Consider the following 22,249-nt stretch of genomic DNA (forward strand, 5'->3'; position numbering starts at 1 on the left):
CTCAGAAATTCAGCCCAAGTAAATGCTTCAGAGTTCAAGTAACAGACACATCACAACATCAACTGTTCAGAGGAGGGAATCAGGCCTTCATGGTTGAATTACTGCAAAGAAATCACTAAAGGTCACCAATAAGAAGAAGAGACTTGCTTGGGCCAAGAAACATGAGCAATGGACATTAGACCGGTGGAAATCTGTCTTTTGGTCTGATGAGTCCAAATTTGAGATTTTTGGTTCCAACCGTCTTGTCTTTCTGAGACACAGAGCATGTGAACGGATGATCTCCGCATGTGTGGTTCCCACCATGAAGCATGGAGGAGGAGGTGTGATGGTGTGGGGGTGCTTTGCTGGTGACACTGTCTGTGATTTATTTAGAATTCAAGGCAAACTTACCCAGCATGGCTACCACACTATTCTGAAGTGATATGCCATCCCAACTGGTTTGCGCTTAGTGGAACTATCATTTGTTTTTGAACAGGACAATGACCATGCACACCTCCAGGCTGGGTAAGGGCTATTTGACCAAGAAGGAGAGTGATGGAGTGCTGCATCAGATGACCTGGCCTCCAAAATCACCCGACTTCAACCGAATTTAGATGGTTTGGGATGAGTTGGACCGCAGAGTGAAGGAAAAGCAGCCAACAAGTGCTCAGAATATGTGGGAACTCCTTCAAGATTGTTGGAAAAGCATTCCAGGTGGAGCTGGTTGAGAGAATGCCAAGAGTGTGCAAAGCTGTCATCAAGGCAAAGGGTGGCTACTTTGAAGAATATAAATTATATTTTGATTTGTTTAACACTTTTTTGGTTACTACGTGACTCCATATGTGTTATTTCATAGTTTTGATGTCTTCACTATTATTCTACAATGTAGAAAACAGTAAAAATAAAGAAAAATCCTTGAATTAATAGGTGTGTCCAAGCTTTTGCTTAGTACTGTACGTGCTAGGAATACATTATGTATGCTCTAGTCTATACACGCTAGAAGATCTCTTATCTGCGCTGTTATGCGAGTGAGATTCCATCTACTACTCCTTTGTGAGGTTGCCAGGTTGGTGAAATTCGCAGAAGATGCTCAGAATACCATCTCTTCTGTGGTGTGAGCTGCCAGGTCGAGGCCAGGCAAAACCTCCATGTGGTCTGCATTTTAATTCATCAACTATTTCTGTTTCTTTGTTCCACTTCATTTAAAATCACTTCTACTCCACGTCTGATACTATAATCTCACATGTTTGGAATGCGGACACACACATATATACACACACACAGTTTTCTATGGAATCAACCTATTTTAAAAAGGATTTAATAAATTTTCATAGTAGATGMAATAGATAAACTCAGCAAAAAAATAATCGTCCTCTCACTGTATACTTCGTTTATTTTCAGCAAACTTAACGTGTATATATTTGTATGAACATAAGATTCAACAACTGATACAAAAACTGACATGTTACGAACAGAAATGGAATAATGTGTCCCTGAACAAAGGGGGAGGGTCAAAATCAAAAGTAACAGTCAGTATCTGGTGTGGCCACGAGCTGCATTAAATACTGCAGTGCATCTCCTCCTCATGGACTGCACCAGATTTTCCAGTTGTTGCTGTGAGATGTTACCCCACTTTTCCACCAAGGCACCTGCAAGTTCCCGGACATTTCTTTGGGGAATGGCCCTAGCCCTCACCCTCCGATCCAACAGGTCCCAGACGTGCTCAATGGAATTGAGATCCGGGCTCTTCGCTGGCCATGGCAGAACACTGACATTCCTCTCTTGCAGGAAATCATGCACAGAACGAGCAGTATGGCTGGTGGCATTGTCATGCTGGAAGGGTCATGTCAGGATGAGCCTGTAGGAAGGGTACCACATGAGGGAGAAGGATGTCTTCCCTGTAATGCACAGCGTTGAGATTGCCTGCAATAACAACAAGCTCAGTCTGATGCTGTGGCACACCACCCCAGACCATGACGGACCCTCCACCTCCAAATCGATCCCGCTCCAGAGGACAGTCCTGTTTGGTCCAGCGACGGTGGGACTGTGCCCATAGGCGACGTTGTTGCTGGTGATGTCTGGTGAGAACCTGCCTTACAACAGGCCTACAAGCCCTCAGTCCAGCCTCTCAGCCTATTGTGGACAGTCTGAGCACTGATGGAGGGATTGTGCGTTCCTGGTGTAACTCGGGCAGTTGTTGTTCCCATCCTGTACCTGTCCCGCAGGTGTGATGTTCGGATGTACCAATCCTGTGCAGGTGTTGTTACACGTGGTCTGCCACTGCGAGGATGATCAGCTGTCTGTCCTGTCTCTCTGTAGCGCTGTTGTAGGCGTCTCACAGTACGGACATTGCAATTTATTGCCCTGGCCACATCTGCAGTCCTCATACCTCCTTGCAGCATGCCTAAGGCACATTCACGCAGATGAGCGGGGACCCTGGGCATCTTTCTTTTGGTGTTTTTCAGAGTCAGTAGAAAGGCCTCTTTAGTGTCCTAGGTTTTCATAACTGTGACCTTAATTTCCTACCGTCTGTAAGCTGTTAGTGTCTTAACGACCGTTCCACAGGTGCATGTTCATTATTTGTTTATGGTTCATTGAACAAGCATGGGAAACAGTGTTTTAATCCTTTACAATGAAGATCTGTGAAGTTATTTGGATTTTTCCAAATTATCTTTGAAAGACAGGGTCCTGAAAAAGGGACGTTTCTTTTTTTTGCTGAGTTCATGTTAATTGAGTTGTAATTGGGCTATTAATTAATATATACATTAATAAAGATTGCATAGTGTTGTGTTGCTGGGGTGAGTGTGGGGGTTGATGGTGTGGTGTTGGAGTGATGTTGACACTGAAAATTGATAGGGGAAGACAACGGCTTACTCTGTAGTTGATTCTCTTTTCAAAGTGGCCTCTCACCGGCCACATTAACCAGAGATGAAATGGAAGACTTGTATCGGATGGAAGTATATTTGATTCTGGACATGTTTTGCCAGGTGCTCCAGGCTGCTTATGATATAAAGTCATGCTTATGAAAAGGGGTTACTTGGGCGTGATGGCTGTGGCTTCAGTTCTTAATATGTCCTACCCTAAGCAATCATAAACTTTCAATCTTACTTATAGCCGCAGGTTATCCACTCTACCGCATCTTTATGTAATATTAGAGCTAATGTTAGCTTAAGTCCCGTCCGTCGCTCATCGCTTTCTCTCCCTTAAGTGGGCTCTATTTTCAGGGCAGTTGATTACTTTGTTTAGCTTTGCCACCCTGTGAAATACCCTGTCCCTCCCCCGTCTTCTAGCCCTTTTGGGCCAGAGGGGAGGTTTCTTAGCTGTCACACATGGCTGCATTTGTCATGGGCCCACTTTGCTGTGCTTTCCTCCTCCTTGAGTTCCTCCACATTGTTTTTAGACCATGCCTTGCTCCCTCTGCAGAGCGACGGCTAAAGACTGCTGACTAGAAGACGGAGCCACAGAGAGAAACAGCCATGACAGAATACTACCAGATCTTAGGGGTCCAGAGAAACGCGTCGGCGGAGGACATTAAAAAAGCGTGAGTACCCCAGTCCGGCATGGCCTCTATTTGTACACGCATGTTGATGTTAGTAACGTGTGACACTCCATGGGATGTAGTAGACTAATTATAGAAACGGAGTAGAAACTGACAGAGTGCTAACTGCAAGGCTTTTGAAAGTTTCCACTCTGCTCACTCTTCTTGTAACCTTGCTGTCACACACACACACACACACACACACACACACACACACACACACACACACACACACACACACACACACACACACACACACACACACACACACACACACACACACACACACACACACACACACACACACACACACACACACACACACATCCTCATGATTAATGTTCCCTATTGTCATTTGAGAACTGATGAGTGTTGTGCGTATTGTTGTTATGCCGGTAATATGTTGTGAATGACACACACACACACTTTTAAAACGGCATTATCATTGTGAGAGTATGATCTGCCCATTAGTGCTGCTAGACTTGTGGAATCTAAGGTATGCTTGGTTTTTAGGGTTTGGCTGAACTTAAAACGAACTCAATTGTGAAGAACGTTTCTCCCCTATACTACCGTATTTTTCCAGTTTTAGTGTTGACTACAAGGTAAAACAACCATCTTAGTCACTAAATGAACTGAGTAGTGGTAACTTAAACACAATCAGAAGTCATACTAATTCAGTGTTTTTACTTTCGTTGTTAGTGCTGACTGTCCTGCATTTGACCTTTTGACTAGATAGATACGACCCTAGACAAAGGTCAAAAGGTTAGGTAAATTGTTTAACAACATCTCTCTGATTCAGTTGATACTCTTACCACTGGGCTGCCCACTTCTAACTCCAGTGCCGTCAAAAACTGGATTTATTTTCTGTGTTTTATATGTATTTACACACTGAGGTTGGAATAATACTGGGAAATTGTGAAAATGCCCTTTTAGTGTCAGAGCTGTTTGAAATGACCGCCTGAAATTCCAACCTATTTTGGTGGGATGGCGTTTTGGCCTGCCTGGTGAAATCAATAGACCAATATGAGAGTTCCAAACCAATAACAGCTAGTTTTCAGTTTTCCCCTCCCCACTCAGACCACTCCCAGACTTTTTTTTGACCATTTTCATTGAAAACAATCACAGTAAGGTATTTAAGAGCAGCATAGGACCTTTTTTATTAACTCAATTATTATTGATCGCATACACCACCATTGGATAAGATCAATGAAAACCACAGTTGACACCTCTGTGATAGTCAGTCACACAATGAACTGAAGTAGCTTGCAAACAGTAGCTCTTCTGAGAAATCTTACATGTACAGGAAAAGCACTGAAGGATTTGTAGATAGTGCATTCGAAAGTATTCAGACCCCTTGACTTTTTCCACATTTTATTACGTTACAGCCTTATTKTAAAATGGATTAAACAATTGTTTTCACTCATCAATCTACCTACACACAATACCCCCTTTTTTGGGGGAAAATGTTGCAAATGTATAAAACAACTATCACATTTACATAAGTATTCAGACGCTTTACTCAGTACTTTGTTGAAGCACCTTTGGCAGCGATTACAGCCTCAAGTCTTCTTGCGTATATGACGCTACAAGTTTGGCACACCAGTATTTGGGGAGTTTCTCACATTATTCTCTACAGATCCTCTCAAGCTCTGTCAGGTTGGAGGAGGCGTGTCGCTGAACAGCTATTTTCAGGTCTCTCTAGAGATGTTCGATAGGGTTCACCTCCGGGCTCTGGCTGGACTTGTCCCATATCCACTCCTGCATTGTCTTGGCTGTGTGCTTAGGGTCGTTGTCCTGTTGGAAGGTGAACCTTTGCTCAAGTCTGAGGTCATGAGCGCTCTGGAGCAGGTTTTCATCAAGGATCTCTGTCCTTTCCCTCGATCCTGACTAGTCTCCCAGTTACTACCGCTGACATCCCCACAGCATGATGCTGCCACCACCATGCTTCACCGTAGCGATGGTGCCAGGTTTCTTCCAGACAGGACGCTTGGCGTTCAGGCCGAAGAGTTCAATCTTGCTTTCATCAGACCAGAGAATCTTGTTTCTGAGAGTCTTTAGGTGTGTTTTGGCAAACTCCAAGTGGGGTGTCATGTGCCTTTTTACTGAGGAGTGGTTTCCGTCTGGCCACTACCATAAAGGCCTGATTTGGTGGAGTTCTGCAGAGATGGTTGTCCTTCTGGAAGTTTCTCCCATCTCCACAAAGGAACTCTGGAGCTCTGTCAGAGTGACCATCGGGTTCTTGGTCACCTCCCTGACCAAGGCCCTTCTCCCCCGATTGCTCAGTTAGGCCTGGCGGCCAGCTCTAGGAAGAATCTTGATGGTTCCAAACTTCTTCCATTTAAGAATGATGGAGGCCACTGTGTTCTTGGGGACCTTCAATGCTGCAGTACCCTTCCCCAGATCTGTGCCTCGACACAATCCTGCCTCGGGGTTCTACGGACAATTCCTTTGACCTCATGGCTTGGTTTTTGCTCTGACATGCACTGTCAACTGTGGGACCTTATATAGACAGGTGTGTGCCTTTCCAAATCATGTTTAATCAATTAAATTTACCACAGGTAGACTCCAATCAAGTTGTAGAAACATCGCATGGATGATCAATGGAAATGGGTTGCACCTGAGCTCAATTTCAAGTCTCATAGCAAAGGGTCTGAATAATTATGTAAAAATTGTATTTATTATAGAGTATTTTGTGTAGATTGATGAGGATTTAAAAAAAAAAGCATACATTTTTGAATAAGGCTGTAACTTAAACAAATGTGGAAAAAGTCAAGGGGTCTGAATACTTTCCGAATGCACTGGATTTGCTCAGGTGAGAGCGATGCCTTACGGCCAAGGTGTGGTCTACCTAAGGCCTGAAGCACCCTACCAGTTCTCTTATGGTTTATTTTAGAATATAATGAATAATATTAAAATGACAGGGGAGACCTGATCCTAGATTAGCTTGATACTTATGGCCCCAGTTCTGTATGGAGGACCAGCTCTTCATGTCCTGATTCCCAGCAAAATGTATTGACTACAGATTCTAATAGTGTCATAAGACCCTTAATCTTCTGTCCCTTATGAAAAAATATTTCAGTCAGAGTGCAGTATAACTGCAGTTATTCTGCAACTACTGTGTCCAACATACCACAGTTGACTGCAGTTACTGCATTTTTACTGCAGTTTTAAAACTGCTATCTTTTTTTTGTAAGGGGTAGTCTCTATACATAGTGACGCAGGTGCAACCTGTCGCGTCATGCCGTTGTTAGGAACGTTCTCAAGCCGCCCTCTACCGGCGGCGCCATAGTGGTGCCCTAAAGTGGTGATAAGCCCAGTCATTCTGGACAGAGGCTAACTACTGTTTTGTCTAAATTCACTATAGTGCCTGGACATGCGATGATGTTGCTAAAGTAGTCAAAAATCGTTGCCAGCCTTATCATGTTGTCAAATTTACTTGAGAGAAATGGCAATATCATCAAAAATAGCAATGCTAACGTTAGCTAGCTAAAATCCGGTGTCCTCCCTTCAATTATAGCTAGATAGCTAACGTTACACTGCATCTAAAGTCAATCTGGCAACATCGAAATGACAAAAGGTTTTCCTACTAATTATCCTTTTGATTGTCATAGTATTTCCAATCTACTCTAATGCACTTTTGAAATCTTAGTCAGCGCTCATTGACAATGCATTGAGTAGAACGCTCAGTCAGGCATAAGTTCAAAACAAACGTTCAAAACAATATTGTGACGAAACATGCAACCCATGAATCCAGCCCTATAGATGACCTCTGAGTCTGGCCCATCCTTCCTCTGTTCCTCTGTGGCATATGTGTGTCTATTGGGCTCTGATCAAAAGTTGTGTACTATAAATGGGACAGAGACGCTGTCTCCTGCAGGAAGGGTTTAGTCCGAGAGAATTGCTGATTCAGCACAAACCTCTGTACTGTGCTGTCCTGGACTGCAGAGCCATGGAGTTTACACTGCCTCCTTAATGTTACCCCAGCCCTGCTGCTCTGCATGTCTCTTGTTGTGGTTGATGTAGTTTTAATAATTAATTTAGCAATTAACACTGGAGTGATAGATGTGTAGATGAGGATGTGCAAGTATAAATACTGGTGTGCTAAAGAGCAGAAAAAAAACAAGTATGGGGTTGAGGTAGGTAGTTGGTTGGATGGGCTATTTACAGATGGGCTGTGTACAGCTGCAGCGATCGGTAAGCTGCTCTGACAGCCGATGCTTGAAGTTAGTGAGGGAGATATGTCTCCAACTTCAGTGATTTTTGCAATTCGTTCCAGTCATTGTCAGCAGAGAACTGGAAGGAAAGGCGGCCAAAGGAGGTGTTGGCTTTGGTGGTGACCAGTGAAATATACCTGCTGGAGCGTGTGCTACGGGTGGGTGTTGCTATGGTGACCAGTGAGCTGAGATAAGGCAGAGCTTTACCTAGCAAAGACTTATAGATGACCTGGAGCCAGTGGGTTTGGTGACGAATATGTAGCGAGGACCAGCCAACGAGAGCATACAGGTCGCAATGGTGGGTAGTATATGGGGCTTTGGTGACAAAACGGATGGCACTGTGATAGACTGCATCCAGTTTGCTGAGTAGAGTGTTTGAGGCTATTTTGTAAATGACATCGCCGAAGTCAAGGATCGGCAGGATAGTCAGTATTACGAGGGTATGTTTGGCAGCATGAGTGGAGGAGGGTTTGTTGCGAAATAGGAAGCCGATTCTAGATTTAATTTTGGATTGGAGATGCTTAATGTGAGTCTGGAAGGAGAGTTTACAGTCTAGCCAGACACAAGTCAGAACCGTCCAGAGTAGTGATGCTAGGCGGGCGGGCGGGCAGTTGCGGGCAGCGATCGGTTGAAGAGCATGCATTTAGTTTTACTAGCGTTTTAAGAGCAGTTGGAGGCCACGGAAGGAGTGTTGTATGGCGTTGAAGCTCGTTTGGAGGTTTGTTAACACAGTGTCCAAAGAAGAGCCAGATGTATACAGAATGGTGTTGTCTGCGTAGAGGTGGATCAAAGAATCACCCGCAGCAAGAGCGACATCATTGATATATACAGACAAAAGAATCATCCTGAGAATTGAAGGTCCGGACAACAGGCCCTCCGATTTGACACGCTGAACTCTATCTGAGAAGTAGTTAGTGAACCAGGCAAGACAGTCATTAGAGAAACCAAGGCTGTTGAGTCTGCCGATAAGAATTAGGTGATTGACAGAGTCGAAAGCCTTGGCCAGGTCGATGAAGACGMCTGCACAGTGCTGTTTTTTATCGATTGTGGTTATGATATCGTTTAGTACCTTGAGTGTGGCTGAGGTGCACCCGTGACCAGCTCGGAAACCGGATTGCATAGCGGAGAAGGTACGGTGGGATTCGAGATGGTCAGTGATCAACAACTTCCGGCGCCGACAGAGATGGCCGCCTCGCTTCGCATTCCTAGGAAACAGTATTTTGTTTTTTTATGTGTTATTTCTTACATTGTTACCCCAGGTAATCTTAGGTTTTATTACATACAGTCGGGAGGAACTATTGGATATAAGAGCAATGTCAACTCACCAACATTACGACCAGGAATACGACTTTCCCGAAGCGGATCCTCTGTTTTGCCCACCACCCAGGACAATGGATCGGATCCCAGCCGGCGACCTGAAAACAACGACGCCGTAGAAGGGGCAGACGGAGCAGTCTCCTGGTCAGGCTCCGTAGACGGGCACATCGTGCACCGCTCCCGAACATACTACTCGCCAATGTCCAGTCTCTTGACAACAAGGTAGACGAAATCCGTGCAAGGGTAGCCTTCCAGAGAGACATCAGAGACTGTAACGTTCTTTGTTTCACGGAAACATGGCTCACTCGAGACACGCTATCGGAGTCGGTCCAGCCAGCTGGTTTCTTRACGCATCGCGCCAACAGAAACAAGCATCTTTCTGGTAAGAAGAAGGGCGGGGGTGTATGCCTTATGATTAACGAGACCTGGTGTGATCATAACAACATACAGGAACTCAAGTCCTTCTGTTCACCTGACTTAGAATTCCTCACAATCAAATGCCGACCGCATTATTATTATTATTATTATTACCTCAAGAATTCTCTTTGATTATAATCACAGCCGTATATATCCCCCCCGAGCAGACACATCGAAGGCCCTGAACAAACTTCATTTGACTATGTAAACTGGAAACCACATATCCTGAGACTGCATTTATTGTAGCTGGGGATTTTAACAAGGCATATCTGAAAACAAGGCTCCATAAATTCTATCAGCATATCGATTGTGCAACCAGGGCTGGCAAAACCCTAGATCATTGTTATTCTAACATCCGCAACGCATATAAGGCCCTCCCCCACCCTCCTTTCGGAAAAGCTGACCACGACTCCATTTTGTTGCTCCCTGCCTATAGACAGAAACTAAAACAGGAAGCTCCCGCGCTCAGGTCTGGTCAACGCTGGTCCGACCAATCGGATTCCACGCTTCATGATTGCTTCGACCACGTGGACTGGGATATGTTCCGCATTGCGACGAACAATAACATTGATGTATACACTGATTCGGTGACCGGGTTTATTAGCAAGTGCATCGGTGATGTGAAGTTATACCCACAGCGTCTATTAAAACATTCCCAAACCAGAAACCGTGGATTGATGGCAGCATTCGCACAAAACTGAAAGCGCGAACCACTGCTTTTAATCAGGGCAACATGACCGAATACAAACAGTGTAGCTATTCCCTCCGCAAGGCAATCAAACAAGCTAATCAAACAGTATAGAGACAAAGTAGAGTCGCAATTCAACGGCTCAGACACGAGGGGTATGTGGCAGGGTCTACAGTCAATCACGGACTATAAAAGGAAAACGAGCCCCGTCGCGGACCAGGATGTCTTGCTCCCAGACAGACTAAACAACTTCTTTGCTCGCTTTGAGGACACTACAGTGCCCGCTACCAAAACCTGTGGGCTCTCCTTCACTGCAGCCGACGTGAACAAAACATTTAAACGTGTCAACCCTCGCAAGGCTGCAGGCCCAGACGGTATCCGCACCCTGGGTCTCGACCCCGCCCTGTGCAACTGGGTCTTGGACTTCCTGACGGGCTGCCCCCAGGTGGTGAGGGTAGGTAACAACATCTCCACCCCGCTGATCCTCAACACTGGGGCCCCACAAGGGGGTGTTCTCAGCCCTCTCCTGTACTCCCTGTTCACCCACGACTGCGTGGCCATGCACGCCTCCAACTCAATCATCAAGTTTGCAGACGACACAACAGTGGTAGGCTTGATTACCAACAATGACGAGACGGTCTATAGGGAGGAGGTAAGGGCCCTCGGAGTGTGGTGTCAGGAAAATAACCTCACACTCAACGTCGAACAAAACAAAGGAGATGATCGTGGACTTCAGGAAAGAGCAGAAGGCGCACCCCCCTTTCCACATCGACGGGACAGTAGTGGAGAGGGTAGAAAGTTTTAAGTTCCTCGGCGTACATATCACGGACAAACTGAAATGGTCCACCCACACAGACAGCGTGGCGAAGAAGGCGCAACAGCACCTTCTTCAACCTCAGGAGGCTGAAGAAATTCGGCATGTCACCAAAAACACTCACAAACTTTTACAGATGCACAATCGAGAGCATCCTGTCGGCTGTATCACCGCCTGGTACGGCAACTGCTCCGCCCATAAGCGTAAGGCTCTCCAGAGGGTAGTGAGGTCTGCACAACGTATCACCGGGGGCAAACTACCTTCCCTCCAGGACACCTACACCACCCAATGTCACAGGAAGGCCAAAAAGATCATCAAGGACAACAACCACCCGAGCCACTGCCTGTTCACCCCGCTATCATCCAGAAGGCGAGGCCACTACAGGTGCATCAAAGCAGGGACCGAGAGACAGAAAAACAGCTTCTATCTCAAAGCCATCAGACTGTTAAACAGCCATCACTAACATTGAGTGGCTGCTGCCAACATACTGAGTCAAATCTCTAGCCACTTTAATAATTAAAAATTAAATGTATCACTAGTCACTTTAAACAATGCCACTTTTTATAATGTTTACATACCCTTCATTACTCATCTCATATGTATATACTATACAACCACAGAGACCTCTAAAAGAGGAAAAGGTCAAAGGGCACAGACCGAGTGTGAAGTGGCCCAAAGCTGTTGAAAAGAGAGAGTGGGAAACAATCAACAACGACCTGACAAAAATCTTGGAACAACAGGTAGGAACAGCACAGAAAAAGCTTGAAAGGATGGGAGACATTATCTACCACTACGGAGAAGAGCGCTTTGGAGTAAACGAAAGGAGAAGTGGCAAGACACCACCAGCGCCAGCCAAATCTAGGAGGCAGCAAGAGATCGAGATACTTGTCAGAGAGAGAAGGCAGCTGAGAAAGCAGTGGAAGAAGGCCTCTGATGCAGAGAGAGAAGGTCTCATGCTACTCCAAGCAGACATCAAATGTCGGCTGGCAACCTTGCGAAGAGCGGAAAACTTAAGGAAACTTCGTAGGAAGAAGGAACACTCAAGAACACGGTTCTATAAAAACCCCTTTAAGTTTGTCAAAGACCTCTTCGCAAAGGAAAAGTGKGGAATCCTAAAAACTCCAAAGCCAGAACTGGAAGAACATCTGGAAAAGGTCCACCAGGACAGGAAAAGGCATGAGCAGATAATCATCCCACATGACATCCCACCTATTCAACCACCAGAATTCAATCTGGACACTGACCCTCCAAAATGGAAGGAAGTAGAGAACGTTGTCCGACGAGCAAGAGCGGCCTCGGCTCCTGGGCCTAATGGAGTACCATATAAGCTCTACAAGAACGCCCCAGATGTTCTACGCTTTCTTTGGAGGCTCATGAGGWTYGTGTGGCAGAAAGAAATAATACCAAAGGCATGGCGAAGGGCTGGTGGTGTGCTAAGCCCTGAGACACCAAGACATTGTGGGGAATATCCAGCATGGAAGAAGAGGCTTTGGCCTGGCAGCAAGCAAACCAACGTTCCATAAGGCAACAACATCTGAACGCAGGAAGCTGGTGGTCGAGGAGGTGCGCAGACAGGAGGAGACTGCAAGAAGTGCAAAGGCTGTCTCTCTTGCTAAACAAGGGCAATGGACGCGGTGGGAAGGCCTGGAGAGGAGAAAGATCAACTGGAGTGAGCTTTGGCAAATGGAGGCAAGCAACATCAGCTTCATCATAAGAGCTGTTTATGATGTGCTTCCATCACCAAAAAACCTACATCAATGGTATGGCGAGGACCCGACCTGCCCCCTCTGCCCAGCTCCAGCGACTCTCATGGCATACTAATCGCAGACAGGTGTGCAAGCATGATCAACAAGGCCGCTACACCTGGAGGCACAATCAGGTCCTCAAGACTGGCTGCAGTAGACCAAAGAGGAGTGAACCAATCATTACCTCCAAAAACAAGCAATCCCGTCAAAACAACAACATTCATCCGGGGGAGGAGAAAAGGCCCAAGCATCTCTCCTACAAAGCCAGAACTGGACACCTAGGCATGGCCCGGGCTGGAAGATGCTTGTCGATATTGGCCAGCAACTCATTTTTCCACCTGAGAATTGCTTCTACACAACTTAGGCCAGACATGGTACTCTTGGTCTTCACGAAAGGCTGTGTACATCATAGAGCTCACAGTCCCGTGGGAAAACTGTTGTAGAAGGCCTACGAGCGTAAGAAACTGCGTTACACAGTGGCAGCAGACGCAACTCAGCGTGGCTGGAATGCAAAAGTCTGGCCAGTTGAAGTGGGATGACAGGGATTCGTGGCTCTTCCACCATCAGGTTGTTGAAAGAACTTGGAATCCATGGACCGGCTCTGCGTCAGACCGTCAGAGCAGTTTCTCAAGCAGCTGAAAGAGGCAGCCAGTGGATCTGGATCAAACGGAAGGACCTCTGCTGGGCTATAATTTCATGACCCCCACCCCCACCTGAGAACCCAATTCAGACCCACTTGAGGAGGGCATATGAGGTATGCGGTCAGCTGTAGGCTGGCTCAGGAAGAGGAGCGCCCTGCCTTGCATAGTCCCGTGGGAAATCTTAATTGGGCATGGGACACAAGCTAAGGCTTGATCACCCTTTAGCTGGCCACCTTTGATGAGGGTGTTTAGTGATTAAAGGCCGAACAACCCACTGATGCGAAGGCACACTACTGAGGATGTGAAATCCGCACATCCTTAACCCAGTCTAAAAAAAACCTCCCATGCCACTCAACATCACGGCAATCTCATGTGAGTGCAACCATCTATTGGCACAATGGACAGTTTTAACATCTCGTCCCGTGTTTTATTGATTATACCAACTACTGCATCTTGCCTATGCCGTTCTATATACATCACTCATTCGTATATTTTTTTAATGTACATATCTTTTTCATTCCTTTCAACTTGTGTGATAAGGTAGTTGTTGTGAAATTGTTAGGTTAGATTACTCGTTGGATATTACTGCATGGTCTGAACTAGAAGCACAAGCATTTCGCTACACTCGCATTAACATCTGCTAACCATGTGTATGTGACAAATAAAATTTGATTTGTTTGTTCACTTGGCTCGAAGATTAGAAAGGCAGGCAGCAGGATGGATATAGGTCTGTAACAGTTTGGGTCTAGAGTGTCCCCCCCTTTGAAGAGTGATGTTCCAATCTTTAGGAATCTCAGATGATACGAAAGAGAGGTTGAACAGACTAGTAATAGGGGTTGACATCTGGGCGGATATTTTAGGAAGAGAGGGTCCAGATTGTCTACCCAGCTGATTTGTAGGGATCTAGATTCTGCAGCTTTCAGGACATCAGCTGTCTGTATTTGGGTGAGGGGGGGGGGGGGGGGGGCTTGGGCCAGTAGCTGCGGGGGGTGCAGAGCTGTTGGTTGGGGTTGGGGTAGCCAGGTGGAAAGCGTGGTCAGCCGTAGAGAGAGGAGCTGCTCTTATTCTCCATGGACTTTACAGTGTCCCAAAACTTTTTGGAGTTAGAGCTGCAGGATGCAAATTTCTGTTTAAAAAAGCTAGCCTTTGCTTTCCTAACTGCCTGTGTATATCGGTTCCTAACTTCCTGAAAAGTTGCATACCGCGGGTACTATTTGAGAGCTAGTGCAGTGTGCCACAGGATGTTTTTGTGCTGGTCAAGGGCAGTCAAGTCTGGAGTGAACCAAGGGCTATATCTGTTCTTAGTTCTACATGTTTTGAAAGGGGCATGCTTATTTAAGATGGTGAGGAAGGCACTTTTGAAGAACAACCCTGTAAGCAGTTTTTGGACAAGGTATTACAGCAACCCATGCTTTGGTTTTGTTTACCTGGCCACTGATTCAAATGCTAACTTTCTTTTGCATTTGTGGCACAAATGCAATGCATGTCAATGGTACCTATATTAGCATTTCCTCGCTTCATATCCAAATCATCTATAGGTAATGTCATTGAGTTGCACAATACATTTTTAGATGCTTTACGATGACTTGGACATGATGCGTGAAAATGCTAATATAGATACCATTAACTTGTGGATGTGTGCCACAAATGCTGAAAAGTTTTAGCATTTGAAACAGTGGACAACAAAACCAATGCATGGACTGCTGTCATACCTTGTCCATAGACTGAGGAAATCAGAAATAAATKATCTGGAACAACACCATCTAATGGTCAACCTGGTAATAGCAGAATGTAAAATGGGACATAAACCTAACAATTTAAATGACTAATTTCTCTGAACAGGAACCCCCCACCACCAAATTCACTAGGAATTCATTACATAGGATGAAGACCAATACTCCGAGCTGGAGCTCCATACTACTTGTCAGACATAGAGAATTGATACTATATTCTTGTGGGGTGGGCGTGGCGTGTCTGGATGGTTTTGACAATTTATTTGGATTTCTCATGTCTAACTCATTGGCTGTTGGGTACTATATTTATTGAATATTATATGAATCCTATAAATTTAGAATAGCCAATTTGTGTGCAATCAATTAGCTTAGTTTCTCAGAGATCAATTTATTTTACAAAATAATGTTGCAGGAATGCTAATCTTATCTGTTTCTAACAGGAAACAAATTCAATCTGAGATGGTGGGTGTCAAACCTCTTACTTGTGCTTTTTGAGGTGTATGACCAATGTGAGTCTTTCTGTGTGTAGATGATGATGTAATATGGTAGTGCTGAGCGATTAACTGAAATTTCGGTTATTTTTCATTTTGGCCGACTTCGGTTCAATTATTTGAATTACATTGTAGTAGGGAGTTGTAGTTTCTAACAGTCCAATATTCTACATAGCTTAGCGCGTAAAACGTTGTAATTAACTACAATGACCATAATTCATTGCGCATCTACTTTCCCGGTCTGTGTTTATTTTACGACTGCTACTACGGGAAGAGAGAAGAGTGCGCGATCTTGATAAAGAGAGCAGCTGTTGTATTTCTACCTGAAAATACATTTAAGTCAGGGATGGGCAACTTTGATGGGGGTGGGGGCCACAGAAAAAACAGAACTCATCATGAGCTGCGTTGCCACATCTATTACCCCCCCCTGTTTTTAAAGCAAGTTTGCTGCAATTGTACACACTTTGCCAAGGGGCGGAGAGAATAATTTTTAATTTTATAGCAAATTTTTAAAGCAATTCTACTCATTTTGCCATGGGGCGTAGAGAAGTGTGCAGTTTTTACAGCTAATTTCCTCCAATTCTACACATTTGGCCATAGGAGGCAAATGTTTGCAGTTTAATAAAGCTGATGATCAATGGGCCCCACCCGGTCTGTAATTCGACCATGTTACTACAAGTTTAGATAGTCTAGCAGCCAGCTAATTTACCGATCTAAAACCATTTTAGCCTACATTGGCTAATTGAGTGACTGCTGATGCACAACCAAATTTGTAAATTGCACCTTGTGTATTCTAACTCTCAACAGTAAGTTGAGAACCCGACTGACTTTTCTTTTCTTTTTTCCCCTGATCTAGTTGGTATTCAGCAGTCATAAAAGTATACCTTTATTTTCTTTCAAGAACTACAAAATAGGGATTTTGTCAGACAGCATAGGCACCAGCTCTATGGAGATGAGATGACTTGGAATGAAAAAATAGTAATCAGATAAAACAAATGTAATATACACAACTGAAAGATTTAATTTAAAAAATAATGTGAATAATTGATGGTTAATAAGTGATAAGCAGTAATGGACAGTCGTTACCATCTTGGGAAATGTATTAATAGTTTTATTCTGTTACAGCATTCAACCCACATAGTGCATTTCAAATGATCGAAATCGAAAACCGTGATCATTTTTTAATAATGGAACCGATCTCAAAAAGCACTAGTCGCTCAGCACTATAATGTAGAGTACATGTATTTCTGCCATACTGTAGGTACAGAAAGCTAGCACTCAAGTGGCATCCAGACAAGAACCCTGACAACAAGGAGGACGCAGAGAGAAAGTTCAAAGAGCTTTCAGAAGCCTATGAGGTCCTGTCAAACGGTAAGAGCCCCCCCCCCTCACATAAGACAGTTTAAATGCTAAAATCAAATCAAACYCTATCGCACATGTCCGGAATCACGGATACCAATCCGGTTGTAAAATAGAATAAAAATATCAAGACATTTTATGGAGAAATGCTTGCTGCTAATATAATAATGAGTGACTGCGACTTGTTATGATCTGGTGTCTAGAAATGTATYCTAGCTAGGTACACACAGTAGTGGTGATAAGTGGTGTCTTTCTGCTATACATATTGTATTACATGTATCCCTCTGGTGTCCGAGGTGACCTATTTTAAGAAATGCCATTAGTTTGTGTCGAAAAAGTTTAAGATCTTTGATAGTAAGATGAGCGATTGAAAAGGGGCGGCAGGTAGCTTCTGGTTAGAGCTTTGTAACAGTAACCGAAAGGTTGCTGGATCGATTCCATGAGCTGACAAGGTAAAAATCTGTCGTTCTACCCCTGAACAAGGTTGTTAACCCACTATTCCCCAGTAGGCCGTCATTGTAAATAAGAATTTGTTCTTAACTGACTTGCCTAGTTAAATATAAATAAATAAATTAGGTTTTTGTTACAGTAAATAATCACTGCCACCTTGTGAGGTTAGCATAGMGCTAATGTGTGCCTGGTTCTGATGGGACTAGCTACAATGCGGTGTTCTATCATGTGACACTACATCTACGATGTTAATTGGCCAATGCTTAACCTTGAATTTAAACTTTTTCTAATGTTTGCAAGTACGGCCCCTAGCTGTCTTCATGATGTTTTCACCAATACCAATTTTTTTTCACACAAACATATGATCAGTGATGTGTTGCTGCCAGATAGTGAACATACATCACTCTTGTTTGTTTGTCCAGAATGACCTTTTTGTCTGTTTCAGGACCAACAATTATGAAATGTACTTGAGGTGTTGTATGTCCCAAATGGCACCTTAGTTACTATGTAGTGCACTACTTTTGATCAGGGCTCTGGTCAAAAGTAGTGCACTACATAGGGACTAGGGTGCTGTTTGGGACACATTTATAGGCCCAAGAGCACAACAGACAACTGTAATGTCTTGATTTAGTTGTTCCTGTTATATACTGTTCAACTGGCAACAGCAGCTAAAACCAGGCCAGTAATTGTTATGTCAGGGCTGTTTGAGCTGTGGAGTACACGCACTTCAACATCGACTTTCCTCTTCTGGTTCTTGTACAAGCCTTTGAGTAGTTTCTTGTTGTCATTCGGCTCGTTTTGTCTATCAAGTTCTGGGGTGGTAATTTAGGACTTTTATGGAAATGGGCATGAACTTGGGCAGCGACACTCTGTCCACTAACTCCCATGGCTTGTCAGCACCGTGCACCCTCCAATTTCTTACTATGGCTCTTCCCAGCATTTAATCCCCCTTTTCCTTATTTTTATTTTTTCCTTTTCATTAGCAAACAAGAGGAACCTGTATGACCAATATGGTAAAGAAGGCCTAACAGGAAGCGGAGGGGGAGGAGGTAAACATTGAACATTACTCTTTGATGTCTTGATAGGCTTATCTAGGAGATATGGAGGTTATAAATGAATATAAAAGGACACAATGTCTGAAATGCCACATAAAGCAAACATGCCAAGGAGAAGTGTATTTTCTTCTACTAATGTACAACTCTATGGGGTCAACTTCAGTGTTTTACCATAAATCTGACATGGCAATACCAACCTCTTTTTTTGTGGGGGGTGTCTGACTTTCAGCTAAGCCATTACTACGAGGCATTAGCTGTCAACTAAGTGTCATGCTACTGTAATAGTGCCCTTGAATAATTGAACTATGTTCAGATCGCCGTGTGTGCTTGTATGACCAGGAATATGTTGCTTTACTATCTCTCAATAACTCTTGTTGGAAATTAGTTGATGATTCTGTCTCTTTCTTCCAGGAGGGCATTATCACAACGCTGATCACTTCGGTGGTGGGTTCACATTCCGTAATCCAGAAGACGTCTTCAGGGAATTCTTCGGGGAACGAGATCCATTTGCAGATTTCTTCGGTAAGTCTCTCCACCGCCCCCCCACCCCACTGAGGCCAGAGTGAGCGAGTGTGAGCAAGAGACCTCACTATGGCTTTAATTACTGAAGCAGGCATTGAGATTAAGTTTATCAACGCTTTCTCAAAGCGGTCTGCTTTTTAATTCCTGGAACATTCCTGACCTTTTCGCTGTCAGATGCCTACAACTAATTGCAGTTTTAAACCCCTGTGGCCATGCTACTAATTGTGCACACATCTAGGTCAGCCTAGCTGGCTGGATAAGAGAGATTGGGCTGTTTGCTGCTCTGCCTGAGTGTTCTATACACAATATATACAAAAGTATGTGGACACCCTTTCAAATTAGTGGATTCGGCTATTTCATCCACACCTTTTGCTGACAAGTGTATAAAATCGAGTACACAGCCATGCAATCTCCATAGACAAACATTGACAGTAAATGACCATACTGAAGAGCTCCGTGACATCYTAGGATGCCACCTTTCCAACAAGTTAGTTTGTAAAATTTCTGCCCTGCTAGAGCTGCCCCTGTCAACTGTAAGTGCTGTTATTGTGAAATGGAAACTTCTAGGGGCAACAACGGCTCAGCTGCAAAGTGGTTGGCCACACAAGCTCAAAGAATGGGACCGGCGAAGGCTGAAGCGCGTAGCTCTTAAAAATCGTCTGTCTTCTGTTGCAACACTCACTACCGAGTTCCAAACTGCTTCTGGAAGCAACGTTAGCACAGGAACGGTTCGTCGGGAGCTTCATGAAATGGGCATCCATGGGCGAGCAGCCGCACACAAGCCTAAGTTCACCATGTACACTTAAGTGGCGTAAAGTTCGCCGCCATTGGACTCTGGAGCAGTGGAAACGCGTTCTCTGGAGTGATGAATCATGCTTCACCATCTGGCAGACCGACGGACGGATCTGGGTTTGACAGATGCCAGGAGAACGCTACCTGACCAAATGCATAGTGCCAACTGTACAGTTTGGCGGAGAAGGAATAATGGTCTGGGGCTGTTTGTCATGGTTCGGGGTAGACCACTTAGTTCCAATGCAAGAGAAATCTTAAAGCTACACCATACAATGACATTCTAGACGATTCTGTGCTTCCAACTTTTGTGCAACAGTTTGGAAGGCCCTTTCCTGTTTCAGCATGACAATGCCCCCATGCACAAAGCGAGGCCATACAGAAATGGTTTGTTGAGATTGGATGGAAGAACTTTATTTGCCTGCACAAGCCCTGACCTCAACCCCATTGAACACCTTTGGGATGAATTGGAACACCGACTGCGAGCCAGCCTTATCGCCCAACATCAGGCCGACCTCACTAACCTCTGTGGTGCGAATGGAAGCAAGTCTGCGCAGCAATGTTCCAACATCTAGTGGAAACTCCCAAAAGTGACTATTATAGCAGCAAAGGGGGACCAACTCCATATTAATGCCCATCTGTCACACCCTGGCCTTAGTTATCCATTATTTTAGTTAGGTCAGGTGTGACATGGGAATGTATGTGTTTTGGTTTGTCTAGGGGTTTGTACGTTTAATGTCAGTCTTGTCTAGGTGTTTGTATGTCTATGGCTGCCTAGATTGGTTCTCAATTAGAGGCAGCTGTGGTTTATTGTCTCTTATGAGAGCCATATTTAAGGCAGCCATAGGCATTTGGTTTTGTGGGTAATTGTCTATGTTCTATGTTGCATGTGTGCACTTATCGTTAATAGCTTCACGTTCGTCTATTTTTTTTTTTTTTTTTTTTCTTCTTCTAAATAAAGAGAAGATGTATTTTTCACACGCTGCGCCTTGGTCCTCTCTCTCACCGCAAGACGATCGTGACAGAATTACCCACCTAACCACCAAGCAGCGTGTAAAGCAGCAACGGGAGCAGCGCATAAAGGATTTCAGAAGATATTGGATGGAAAGGACCTTGCACAACCGGAGAATATCGCCTCCCTCGTTGACAACTCCATTGTGTCCTCTCCCAGAGTGCTAAGAACCTTGGCGTGATCCTGGACAACACCCTGTCGTTCTCAACTAACATCAAGCGGTGACCCGTTCCTGTAGGTTCATGCTCTACAACTATCTCAAGTACGACCCTGCCTCACACAGGAAGCGGCGCAGGTCCTAATCCAGGCACTTGTCATCTCCCATCTGGATTACTGCAACTCGCTGTTGGCTGGGCTCCCTGCCTGTGCCATTAAACCCCTACAACTCATCCAGAACGCCGCAGCCCGTCTGGTGTTCAACCCAAGTTCTCTCACGTCACCCCGCTCCTCCGCTCTCCCACTGGCTTCCTGAAGCTCGCATCCGCTACAAGACCATGGTGCTTGCCTACGGAGCTGTGAGGGGAACGGCACCTCCGTACCTTCAGGCTCTGATCAGGCCTACACCCAAACAAGGGCACTGCGATCCACCTCTGGCCTGCTCGCTCCCTACCTCTGAGGAAGTACAGTTCCCGCTCAGCCCAGTCAAAACTGTTCGCTGCTCTGGCACCCCAATGGTGAACAAACTCCCTCACGACGCCAGGTCAGCGGAGTCAATCACCACCTTCCGGAGACACCTGAAAACCCACCTCTTTAAGGAATACCTAGGATAGGATAAAGTAATCCTTCTAACCCCCCCCCCCTTAAAAGAGTTAGATGCACTATTATAAATGGTTGTTCCACTGGATATCATAAGGTAATGCACCAATTTGTAAGTCGCTCTGGATAAGAGCGTCTGCTAAATGACTTAAATGTAAATGTCGTGAAGAGCTGGAGGCAGCTAAACCGAGAGGACGATATGAGAGGCAGCACGGAAGCAAGGCTGGAAGCCCGCGAGTACAACCCAAAAATGTATTGGGGGGGGGGCTAAAAGGAGTGTGGCGAAGTCAGGTAGGAGACCTGCGCATACTCCCTGTACTTACCGTGGAGAGCGAGTGTACGGGCAGACACCGTGTTACGCAGTAGAGCGCATGGTGTCTCCGTGTGCATTAGCCCGGTGCGGTACATACCAGCTCCTCGTATCGGCCGGGCTAGAGTATTGAGCCAGGTGCCATGAAGCCGGCTCAACGCGTCTGGTCTCCAGTGCGTCTCCTCGCGGCGGTTACATGGCACCAGCCTTACGCATGGTGTCCCCGGTTCGCCTACAATAGCCCGGTGCGGTTATTCCATCTCCTCTCGCAACTGGTCGGCGTCGGGGAGCATACAACCAGGTAAGGTTGGGCAGGCTCAGTGCTCAAGGGAGCCAGTACGCCTGCACGGTCCGGTATTTCCGGCGCCACCTCCCCGCCCCAGCCAGTACCACCAGTGCCTACACCACGCACCAGGCTT

At 45.2% G+C, this 22,249-nt stretch overlaps 1 protein-coding gene across 6 annotated transcripts in view; it reads left to right on the forward strand.

The window, feature by feature from the left end:
- Window positions 1-22,249, forward strand: part of LOC111953758 (dnaJ homolog subfamily B member 6-like) — a 73,521-nt gene that overhangs the window by 20,141 nt on the left and 31,131 nt on the right. For all 6 annotated transcript variants that reach the window (XM_023973228.2, XM_023973232.2, XM_023973234.2 and 3 more), the window contains exons 2-5: window positions 3,403-3,520; window positions 16,839-16,948; window positions 18,370-18,435; window positions 18,853-18,963. In XM_023973228.2, the coding sequence (XP_023828996.2) occupies window positions 3,456-3,520; window positions 16,839-16,948; window positions 18,370-18,435; window positions 18,853-18,963 (352 nt within the window). In that variant the 5' untranslated portion in view covers window positions 3,403-3,455. The remainder of the gene's footprint in view (window positions 1-3,402; window positions 3,521-16,838; window positions 16,949-18,369; window positions 18,436-18,852; window positions 18,964-22,249) is intronic.

The sequence above is a fragment of the Salvelinus sp. IW2-2015 genome, linkage group LG27 (assembly GCF_002910315.2).
Source record: "Salvelinus sp. IW2-2015 linkage group LG27, ASM291031v2, whole genome shotgun sequence".
Taxonomy (NCBI): Eukaryota; Metazoa; Chordata; class Actinopteri; order Salmoniformes; family Salmonidae; genus Salvelinus; species Salvelinus sp. IW2-2015.